This window comes from Poecilia latipinna, unplaced genomic scaffold (assembly GCF_001443285.1).
Source record: "Poecilia latipinna isolate Pla-1442-1.1 unplaced genomic scaffold, P_latipinna-1.0 Scaffold3005, whole genome shotgun sequence".
Lineage (NCBI taxonomy): Eukaryota > Metazoa > Chordata > Actinopteri > Cyprinodontiformes > Poeciliidae > Poecilia > Poecilia latipinna.
The window spans coordinates 51,720-63,764 of record NW_015115621.1 but is presented as its reverse complement, the minus strand read 5'-3'; the positions used below and the strand labels follow the sequence as shown (position 1 = coordinate 63,764).

At 38.5% G+C, this 12,045-nt stretch overlaps 3 protein-coding genes across 3 annotated transcripts; all 3 read right to left on the bottom strand.

Annotated features, from left to right (window-relative positions):
- Positions 1-6: 6 nt before the first annotated feature.
- On the bottom strand, positions 7-1,766 carry LOC106939870 (protocadherin gamma-A11-like; the record flags this gene model as incomplete). The annotated part of the gene is made up of 1 exon (XM_015022438.1): positions 7-1,766. A coding segment is annotated over exon 1 (1,740 nt), but the record flags the coding sequence as incomplete, so codon positions are not given.
- A 59-nt stretch (positions 1,767-1,825) lies between these two features.
- Positions 1,826-5,808, bottom strand: LOC106939866 (protocadherin beta-16-like). The gene has a single exon (XM_015022434.1). It carries the CDS (start codon positions 5,305-5,307, stop codon positions 2,800-2,802), a length of 2,508 nt encoding a protein of 835 aa, XP_014877920.1. The 5' UTR covers positions 5,308-5,808; the 3' UTR covers positions 1,826-2,799.
- Positions 5,809-7,042: 1,234 nt separating this feature from the next.
- Positions 7,043-10,089, bottom strand: LOC106939868 (protocadherin gamma-A10-like). The gene has a single exon (XM_015022436.1). It carries the CDS (start codon positions 9,722-9,724, stop codon positions 7,304-7,306), a length of 2,421 nt encoding a protein of 806 aa, XP_014877922.1. The 5' UTR covers positions 9,725-10,089; the 3' UTR covers positions 7,043-7,303.
- Between the last annotated feature and the right edge of the window lie 1,956 nt (positions 10,090-12,045).

Genomic DNA, 12,045 nt, shown 5'->3' with positions numbered 1-12,045 from the left:
ACCAGTCTGGACTGGGTACAGAACCTGAGGAGGGTTATCGTTCTGGTCCTGAATCAGAATTTTCACAGTCACGTTGCTGCTGAGAGGAGGAGAGCCTCCATCTTGTGCTTTGACCACAAGCTGAAACTCTTTTATGTGCTCGTAATCAAATGACCGAACTGCCCTTAGGACTCCGGTTTCAGCGTTTAAAGACACGTAAACAGAGACTGGATTTCCTCCAACCTGCGTGTCTTCTAAAATATATGAGATTCTGGAGTTTTGATTCCAGTCGGAGTCCCGCGCATTGACAGAAAATATAGAATAGCCAATTGGATTGTTTTCCACGACGTATGCAGAATAGCTACTTTTGTCAAACAATGGAGCGTTGTCATTAACATCCGATACTGTAAGACGCAATTGTGTTAACGATGACAGAGGAGGATTACCGAAATCAGTAGCTGTTAACGTTATGTTGTACTCTGGGACAGATTCCCTATCTAAATCTTCATCTAAGATTAAATTGTAGTAGTTTGTTAAAGATGATTCAATTCTAAAAGGAAGTTTTCCAACTACAGAACATTTAATTTGACCATTTTTGTCAGAGTCAGCATCTTTAATGTTTAAAATAGCGACTGTTGTACCGGTAGGTGCATTCTCTACTATCGGACTGGAAAAAGACATCACACTTATTACTGGGGCATTGTCATTAATGTCAACTACATCAACTATGACTTTACTTGTGCCAATCAAGCCACCTTGATCTTTTGCCTCAACTCGCACCTCATACCTTCTCTGTTTCTCAAAATCTATTTCGCCAAAAACATAAATTATGCCCGTGCTATTATCGATGCTAAAAATATCCGCAGCGCTTCCTTTCGTTTTAGACAAACTAAAAGAAATGAGCCCATTTGATCCACTGTCAGCGTCCGTGGCGTTCACGGTAATAACACTTGTACCTTTAAGAGTGTTTTCCACCACAGACGCTTTATAAACCGACTGATTAAATACTGGAATATTGTCATTGGCATCTAACACAGTCACATCTATATTCACTGATCCAGATCTCTGCGGAGTCCCTCCATCAACTGCGATCAGTTTCAAATGCAGGTCGGGACGTTGTTCTCTGTCTAAAGCTTTCTGCAGCACCATTTCAACATTTTTACTTCCGTCTGTATTTACATGTTGCTTTACTATAAAATTGTCGTTTGGTGATAAAACATAATCCTTCAACGCGTTTTGGCCTACATCTAAATCCTCTGCGGTCTGCAGCGGAAACTGCACCCCGATAGCGGCTAATTCGCTGACTTCAAACCTGATTGGTTTATCTTTGCTTGGAAAGACGGGCGCATGATCATTTATATCCAAAACCTCAACAGTAATTCTATGCAGCTCCATCGGGTTCTCCAAAATCATCTCAAAGCTGAAGCTGCAAGGCGTAACCTCTCCACAAAGCTGTTCTCGGTCTATTCTTTCGTTCACAAGGAGGATCCCTTTGTCTGCATTCAGCTCGGTGTAGTGAACGTTTTCTCCGGTCACAATACGGGCGCGTCCAGTTCGGAGCCGTTTTACATCCAAGCCAAGATTTTGCGCCACATTACCGATGACGGAGCCCTTCTTCAGTTCCTCTGGCACAGAATAGCGAATCTGTGCATCTGCCATGTAAATAAAATAAAGCAGAAAAACAAGCAGCCCCATTTGCCGTTGCATCCCGGAAAATAGTCGCCATTTTATCCAAGCGAAGGACACGCATTTTATATTCCCCATCATTTAAAGGTATAAGCGAAAACTGTCCAAAGGATTATTTACTCTGTCGTGGCTTAAAATGCTATTTGATGTTTTTTTTTTAATAAATGTTGATTTTCCGAGTCTTCTTTTATCAGTCCGGTAGAGCTGCTACCTTGAATTTGTAATAAAGTAAAACGACCCGCCTCCTCTGCACATTCTGCATGAGGACAGCCTTAGTGACGAGATGCACAGAAAATCTTTTTACAGACCAACAGCGTCGCTTAGAGTTAAAAAAAAAATACAGAAATGTCAAACGACGGCTAAAGACTGTAATACTTTAGATATGTATCCTCTGAGTTTAGGATTTAATATTGCTTTTAAATTGAAGAGGGAGATAAAACAGCTAAAAATAATAAAATGAATGAATGTACAACTAAAGATCTATTGCTAAGATCAACACAGAGAACTCAGAAGCATGTAATCAAAAGCTTAAATTACTTCCTGATAGCGTGACGAAGCGATACATATGATGATATGTTGTCTTTCACTGACCATTATTTTTGGGGAATTAACAAGGTGACTACGTGGTGATTTATCACGTATGATAACTGATGTCTTTTCTCTTTTAACCACCATACACGATCACAACAGGTTAGTTCTTCTACTGCTACATTGGGGCTTGTGGATATTTTCAGAATTCCAATAAAGTTTGGAATATTTTATTTTAATGCCAAAAACACTATGTTGGCCTATTTTTTTTTTTTTTTAGAAATTCCACCATTTTGATAAAAAATAGAAGGGCAATGATGTCTTCAAATCTATGCACGTTAGCGTCTACATTGTGTCTGCATACAAATCAGAGAGTATATTTGCGCACCTGCCGAAGTTATTTTTTTCCGGATTAGAAAACAAATGACCCCTCCCGACCCCACTGAGGGACAAGGGTGTTCAGAAAATGGATGGATGGATGGATAGAAAACAAATGAGTTCAAAGAACCTCACATTTTCATCCCCTACATATTTTTTGTCCATTTTACATTGTGTAGCGCAACGCATATGCATCTAATATAGAGTACTATTATTTTAGGACGTGTTTCAACGCTTTTTTTTTTCTTCAAATGATTTGTAAATTGAGAGATAACTTACAGCAAAGAGAAAAGGTAGAATGTCTGAACTAACCTCTAGATGAGAGTCGAGGTCATCCAGGATGCTTTTCTCACTCTGTATCCGTTGCATTGTCCCTGTGGCACTGGGATCCATTATCAACATGTTCTGACTACCAGTTCTGCCAACCTTAATGTCACTCTTTCTGGAGTCAGTCGTCCTGCACACCTCGTAATTGCACACGTGTGGCAGAGTTCCTGTTCCCAAAGTTTCTGAGTAACGAGGTGGATAATATGGAATCACAGGGAGGCCGGAGTGATACAGGATGCGAGACTGTCTCCATCTGTAGATCTTCACTGATATAATAACCACTAAACACGTGATGAAAAGGAAGGAAACCACAGCCAGAGCCAACACTAAGTAAAAAGTCAAGTTGTCATTGTATTCCTTATCGTGTGGAAAGTCAGTGAACTCCGACAAGACTTCAGGGAAGCTGTCCGCCACCGCCACGTTAACCATGACTGTAGCTGAACGAGAGGGCTGCCCGTTGTCCTCCACTATGACAATCAGTCTTTGCTTCACAGCATCTTTATCAGTCACCTGACGGATAGTTCTTATTTCTCCATTCTGTAAGCCCACTTCAAACAGCGCTCTGTCTGTGGCTTTCTGGAGTTTATAGGAGAGCCAGGCATTCTGTCCAGAGTCCACATCCACAGCCACCACTTTAGTCACCAGGTAGCCCACATCTGCTGAACGAGGCACCATTTCAGCCACCATGGAGCCTCCAGTCTGGACTGGGTACAGAACCTGAGGTGGGTTATCATTCTGGTCCTGGATCAGGATTTTTACGGTCACGTTGCTGCTGAGAGGAGGAGAGCCTCCATCCTGCGCTCTGGTTACGAATACAAATTCTTTGATCTGTTCATAATCAAACGATCGAACGGCATGAACGACTCCACTTTCTGAATTTACTGAAATGTATTCAGAAATTGGGGACCCACCAATCTGTTTCTCTTCTAAAATGTAGGAAATCCTAGAATTTTGGTTTTCATCGAAATCTTTAGCACACAGAGTTAAAATGGAGACGCCAGGAGAATTATTTTCTTTAACTTCCGCACTGAACCTATTTTTCAAAAACACAGGGGCATTGTCATTGATATCCGAGAGCTGGAGATTAAACGATTTTTTGCTTGAAAAAATAGGAGATCCTTGATCTGAGCAAACAAGAGTTATGTTGTATTCTGAAACAGTTTCTCGATCTAACTCAGCATCAATTGTTAAGGCGTAATAATTTCTGACATTGGATTTTATTTTAAAAGGAACATTTCCTTCAATCCCGCATCTCATTTGTCCGTTTTCTCCTGAATCGACGTCTTTAACATTAACGATTCCAATTGTTTTACCAATAGGTGAGTTTTCTGAGACTGGACTGTTAAAAGACATAACCGTAATGACTGGAGCATTATCGTTAACATCGAGAACCTCAATTTCAACTTTGCTTGAATCTGTAAGTCCTCCCTGATCTTTTGCTTCGACTCTGAACTCAATTTTTTTGTCTTTCTCAAAATCAATTTCTTTTGTCACATATATTTTTCCTGTGGTTTCATCTATATCAAATAGATCAGCTTTCCCTGCTTTTGATTTTGAAAAATGATATGTTATTTGAGCATTCAAACCGCTGTCTATATCGCTTGCATTGACAGTGATAACATGAGTGCCTTTTGGGGCATTTTCGGTCACCGTGGCCTTATATATTGTTTGATTAAACACTGGTGCATTATCATTAACATCTAGAATTTTAATATCTATTAATACTGTACCAGATTTCTGGGGGTTTCCGCCATCGACAGCAAGCAATTTCAGAGAAAGGTGTGGATTTTCCTCTCTATCTAAAGATTTCTGAAGCACCATTTCGGCATATTTACTTCCATCTGGATTAACGTGCTGTTTCAAGACGAAATTATCGTTTGGAGTTAAAATGTAGTTCTGCAGGCCGTTCTGACCAACATCTTTATCATCCGCGCTCTCTAAACCAAAACGGGAGCCGAGTGCTGCGGATTCGCTAATTTCAAATTCCAAGTGATTGGTCTGGAAGGTGGGAGCGTTGTCGTTCACGTCCAGCACTTCTATAGTTACAGGGTGTAGCTCCATTGGATTTTCCAATAAAATCTCAAACGTAAAGCTGCACGGTGTGGCATCTCCACAGAGCTGCTCTCGGTCGATTCTCTCATTCACGATTAAAGTCCCTTTGTCTGCTTTCAGCTCGGTGTACTGGATGTTTTCTCCGGTCACGATGCGGGCCCGACCCGAATGGAGCCTCGTCAGATCCAAACCGAGGTCCTGCGCTATGTTGCCAACAAGAGAACCAATTTTTAGCTCCTCTGGGATCGAGTACCGGACCTGGGCATTTGCCGGATGAAGAAAGGACAGCAGCACAAGGCACACAAGCCCCAATCGCCATCTTACACCGTTTTCTTGTTGCAGGTCTTTGAACTCCATGTAAAAACTAGTCTTCGAGCAAACAAAGCGACAATATATATATATAAAAATGTTTTAGTTCAGTGACGGGAACATTTTCTTTGAAATTATTCCGTAGTCAAATATAAAATCGTGTTGTGGATTGACGTCTATAGTCTGCTGATGTAAAATGCAATGACGAAGGAATAAAACAGCTCTGCCTTAATATGCTCCAAAAGTCTCCCGCATTCACCAGACAACAGCGTCACTTAGAGGAGAAAATGAAGAACTCCTAACTTGACCTCTTTTTGTCTCATTGCTTAGTGTTGGGTAAAAATGTCTAGCATAACTTAAAATGTCTAGCATAACTTTTAAAAGAACTCTTTTCCTGCTGTCTCAAAAACACTAAGTTATGCATTTATGCATCTAAATAAATGTATGAGAAACATGCAAGTAAAAGACAATATTCATTGTTTACTGATTATGGCCTGATCTGGGTAAAGCAACCTGAATTCAATAAACAAACATAAATCTACAGAATGAGTGTAATTACCCATATTTAAATTTGGAATATTTCATAACAATTCCAAGTATAAGATTTGAATTGTCATGTTATGTATGGTCTAATAAATTAACAAATCTTCAGTACAATATATACTTTCAAAGAAAAACAAATAGAAAAATATGGAATGATGTGTAAACTGTGATGATTTTGATGCCTTTGATACACTGGAATATTAAATATCCATAGCTGAATATAATTAGCAAGCAAAAAGCAAGGTACATTAGCTGATATTGCATCCAAACTATAGTAATAGCTTCAGCTAAAGTATCTCCATCGAAAACACACCTCATTCCAGTGGAAGCAAAAACTTTAACTCAAAAACCAGCAATTCAGAACCAAGGACAATAACACTGCAGTCTACCTGTCTGTCACTGACACTTTTCTCTTTATAAAAATCACCCTAATATGATGTAATGAAAAAAACATATTAAATTAAAAAACAATGCAGCACATTTATAGTTGAAATTCTTACCAGCTTTTAAATTAAGCTAAATAATGAGCATGGAAATTCAGATTATTTATTACATTAGAAATTAAATGTAATAAATAATTACATTTAATTATTTAAATGTAATAAATAATTAGCAAAGTAGTATTTGCTAAGACTAAGCAAATACTACTTAGTCTTAGTATTTGCTTGTATATTTATAATTGTTGTCAATTGAAGCATGATCAGAAAATAACAGAGACTTACTTTAAAAACCAATTTGAAAAACGTTATTTATTATTATTATTATTATTATTATTATTATTATTATTATTATTATTATTATTAATGGAAAAATAACAAGTTTGTCACCAGAAAACGAATAGGCAGTCTGCAGTAATACAGTGATATATTAAGTTTAGCTAAAATAAAAAAATAAAAAAATGTTTTTAGATCAAGTGTTTCTTAATTAATCTGAAGAGAACAACTAGAAAGGCAAGCTAACTTTTAAGCGCTAGAGCAGTTCAGGACCACGGAGAGCGAATTAGCTGCAGGCAATGGTCAGTCGCGTAGATCTCATTATATCCTAGTGAGCTACTGAGTTAAGAAAAACAGTAACTTCACAGAAATAATGAGCACACCAGTTATTGACTTGTTTTATCTTTACATTGCACTCAAACAAACCTTTAATATGATAAACACTAATGTTCATTAAATTTGAATGTTACTGGAAAAAATAATAAATTTTTTACTACTCAATTACAAAGTAAAACGCATTTAAAAAATGAGCTACACACACAGATGTTTCCATGCAGCCATCTAGTACCTGCTTAAAGTACATTAGCAAAAAGCACCGAGTCTCTGCACTGTTCTGCAGACACTCAATGTGTAAAAGCTGAAAACCGGATATTTTGCTGATGTCATTTTTTTTATAAGAATGAGACGTTGCAATTTGTTGAATAAACTGGTGTGGCGTTGGTAAGTATCCTTTCTAAAAAAAATGTTACAAATGTTTAAGACAAAGCAACAAATATATGAATGAAAACTTAGCTAACCTCTACTGAAGAGTCGGGTTCATCCAGGATGCTCTTCTCACTCTGTATCCGCTGCATCGTCCCAACAGAACTGGGATCCATTAGCAACACATTTTGACTACCAGCTCCTCCGAACTTACAGTCACTCTTTCTGGAGTCAGTCGTCCTGCACACCTCGTAATTGTACACGTGTGGCAGAGTTCCTGTTCCCATAGTGTCTGAGTAACGAGGTGGATAATATGGAATCACAGGGAGGCTGGAGTGATACAGGATGCGAGACTGTCTCCATCTGTAGATCTTCACTGATATAATAACCACTAAACACGTGATGAAGAGGAAGGAAACCACAGCCAGAGCCAACACTAAGTAAAAAGTCAGGTTGTCATTGTATTCCTTATCGTGTGGAAAGTCAGTGAACTCCGACAAGACTTCAGGGAAGCTGTCCGCCACCGCCACGTTAACAATGACTGTAGCTGAACGAGAGGGCTGCCCGTTGTCCTCCACTATGACAGTCAGTCTTTGTTTCACAGCATCTTTATCAGTCACCTGACGGATAGTTCTTATTTCTCCATTCTGTAAGCCCACTTCAAACAGCGCTCTGTCTGTGGCTTTCTGGAGTTTATAGGAGAGCCAGGCATTCTGTCCAGAGTCCACATCCACAGCCACCACTTTAGTCACCAGGTAGCCCACATCTGCTGAACGAGGCACCATTTCAGCCACCATGGAGCCACCAGTCTGGACTGGGTACAGAACCTGAGGAGGGTTATCATTCTGGTCCTGGACGCGTATTATAACTGTCGTGTTACTGCGGAGTGAAGGAGAACCTCCATCCTGTGCTTTTACACGTATTTTATATTCTTTGAGTTGTTCATAATCAAATGAACGCAACGACTGGATGTCTCCACTTTCTGTATTAACTGAGAAATACGTTGACGCTGGATTTCCATTAATTTCGCTGTCAATAAGATAATACGAAATACGTGCGTTCTGACCGAGGTCTGGGTCCTTTGCGTGGACCTGCAGCAATGAAACACCGGGAGGATTATTTTCCATAACCTGACTAATATAATTATCCTTGATAAATGCGGGAGCATTGTCATTAACATCAGTAACTTCTAGACCTAAAACCTTCGTGCTTGATAAAGCAGGAACGCCTTCATCAGTGGCAGTGAGAGTAATGTTGTATTTAGAGTGTCTCTCCCGGTCGAGGATTTGTTCTGTCGCCAGCGTATAATAGTTTCTTAGAGACGATTTAATTTTAAATGGCAGATTTTCACCTATAGTTAAGTGCACCTGGCCGTTTCTCCCTGAATCCTTATCTTGGACACTAATCAAAGCCACCACTGTACCAAAGGGAGAATCCTCAGAAATCTTCCCTGAGTATGACGTCATTGTAATGACGGGGCTGTTGTCGTTTACATCTGCTACCTCAATCATTAACTTGCTGGCACCTGCTAACCCCCACGGATCTTTAGCTTGAAGATTTATTTCATAACTCGGATACATTTCGAAATCTAGCTCACCAGTTAGTTTAACCTCTCCACTGGTGGGATTAATCTCAAAAGGACACGAGGAATCATCTTTTTGGTGGGTGAAGGAATATGTGATGTTCCCATTGTAACCCTGATCCGCATCTCCCGCACTGACTTTCGCTATAATCACACCTGGTGAAACGTTTTCCAAAACAGATGCCTTATATGATGACTGCGTGAATATTGGCGCGTTGTCGTTTGCATCTAAGACGGCCACATGAATCTTTACGGTTCCTGATTTTTGCGGTTCTCCACCATCAACCGCTGTTAATATCAGCATATGCTCGCCTTGTTTTTCACGGTCCAGATTACTTTGAAGCATCATTTCAGGATATTTACTACCGTCGGCTCTGGTATGTTGCTTAAGAACAAAATGTTCATTTCCTTTTAACGAATATGCCTGCAGTGAATTTATTCCCACGTCGGGATCAACTGCGCTATCGAGCAGAAAAACCGTGCCAGCGGACGTCGATTCACTAATTTCTAAATTAATTTCATTTTTCGGGAAAACGGGAGCGTGATCATTCACGTCTTGTATCTCAATTGTAATTGCAAACAACTCGAGTGGATCTTCCAGAACAATTTCTAGAGTAAAGCTGCAGGGCGACTTTTTTGCGCAAAGGATTTCTCTGTCAATCCGTTCATTGACCACGATGTGTCCTTTGTTCTGGTTCAGCGAGACATATTGATGCTCATCATCTATTACAAGTCGAGCCCGACCGGAGACCAACCTTCTAATGTCCAATCCTAGGTCCTTCGCAACGTCTCCAATAAACATTCCTTTCCTCATTTCCTCTGGTATAGAATAGCGAATTTGCCCGCTGACCGCAGCATGAAGGCAGAAAAGCAAAATGGAGATTTTCCAAACGAGCATACGGCCTCTGTGTTTCAGATTACCCATTTCGTCTCAAGAAATATGAAAAATTCAGTGATCCATACGGTGATGAAAATGATGAAAAATATACCTTCTTTTTTTTTTCTTTTTTGTTTTACAAAGTGTTCAGAATCAAGCAAAGCCACATCTCAGTCCAAATGGAGTGAGTAGAAATCCAATCCTTGTTTTCTGTCTGAGACGGGTGGAGACAGATTCATTAAACACACCAGCAGTGTGCTTAGGCAACAGCACCATCTAAAGTCATAGAACAGAACAACGTAATCTCTGTGTGTGCAAAACCCTTCCACTATTTCTGCTGTTCGGTTCATCCAGACTTCATACATCCCCTCTTTTCTAACCGTCCGTGTTACAGGACATCAATAAAACTGTTCAAAATGAAAGAAAATGGGGAAAATCAGTGACATAAAATATCTGAAAATGATATGCTCAGATATTCATGGACTAATTTTTAATTCTCTGAGTTTGTAACACTCTCTAACAAACTTCTCACAATAAAATTTAGACCAATTTTAAATACACATTAAATTTGCCAGACTGACCAGTACAATAAAAGACAGCAAGCACTAAACGTTCCCCTTAAATTGTAATAACAAATCACACAAAAAAGAAGAGTAACTGAAACAAACATTTAATGAGGAAAAAAAAATAAAAGACTGAAATGACTGATGGTACAAAGATAGTTAACTGGGAAGAGTCTAACATGTAAATAAAAGTAGGAACACATATAAATAAGGAGATTTATGCTCTTCCCCCACCCCCATGTACTCTCCTTGATGAGTGCAGTGACCTACATTTGAACAGTAGAATCAAACTCTACACTGCACGACACTCTTTCACATGCATAAGTCATTGTGCAATAATTTAAACAGCACAATTATTCCCAGTCTCTGGAGGTATATTTTTATTTAAGTTTTAAAAGGTCTTGAACCTTTGAATAGCTTTCTTGAAAATATCATGTTAAAAACACAATCACATATGTCCCATTGTGGTGCATAACTCAGGTATAGACTAGCTAGTGGAAACTTGGATAATAAATACTCATATGTTGGTGCAAAGTCTGGGGAAAAAAAAAAACAAAACAAAAAAAAAAAAAAAAACTGCACACTGAAAACAAAGCATTGCATCAGCCTGTGTTATAAAACTAAGCTACCAGTTCAGGAGCTTTTTTTTGGTGCAGCTTTTAATGTTATCCATTCTGCTCGAGGAAAATACACTAACATTTTAAGGGTGCGGGTATTGGTGTTATGTGATAAAAGTTAATACAAATAAGGACAACAAGAAAGGAAGACATGCTTAATTTGTCTCTGATTTGTGAGCATTGTTTATGGTGATGTTGAGAATGCAATATAGAGGTGCTTGTCCATGTCTGTATGGCAATCTGTGTGCATGCGTGTGTGCGTGTGCGTGTGTGTGTGGGTTTGTGTGAGTGAGAGAGAAAGAGATACTTAAGAAAAAGGAAAATGGCCTTACCTACAGGGAATGTGACAGATATTTCATCCATGATGATCACCAAGAAAAGGAAAAAGAAAACAGAATGATTAGTTGCTATAAATCCTGTAGAAAATCTTAAACATGATTCCTGAAAAAAAAAATATTGGATTAAAAAAAATTAAGACTTTACAAAGGGAAAGTCGAAGACAAGTAAACACTGAAATGACATTAGTTCTGGACTGAGATAATAGTGGAAAAGATCTTAAAGAGTCAGACATTTTACTTCATTGTCATATATAGAAATACTAAAAGAGTCAATATTTTATTGCACTAAATAGTTTTCATCTAAGAAGTGTAGATACTTGTATGATTTTTATTATTCATTGAACTGGACAATGATTTTTAAATTATTATCAAAACTATTCTGGCTAAACTTGGCATGAAAAGAGAGCAAAACAAAACATTGCATCTATATTAAACTTAGGTCAAGTTTTCCTAATGCCAGTGAGATGAGAACAAGCATGTTCTCGTTTGTTTTTTTTTTATAAATGAGAACATGCTTGTTCAGATGTAGAACAAAATGCAGCTTGACTTTATTAAATGGCAGATAAAAGTTGTAGTATGTGTACTGAGCCCTCATGCTCCCTCATACTGTCTAAGTAACATGACCACACAAACATGTTTGCATTTATGAATATAGTATTAACATATTAACAAGAATCGATCTGGTGTCAATAATGGGTTAATTTCTATGCCCATTCACGAGTCAGTCTCAAATTTGTTAAAACACTTATGAAAACGGACAAAAAAGGAAGCAACTAAAAAAAAAAAAAAAAAAAAAAACCAAAAAAAAAAAAAACAAAACATGCAAAATTTTTAGGGAGAAAGCTTTCTGA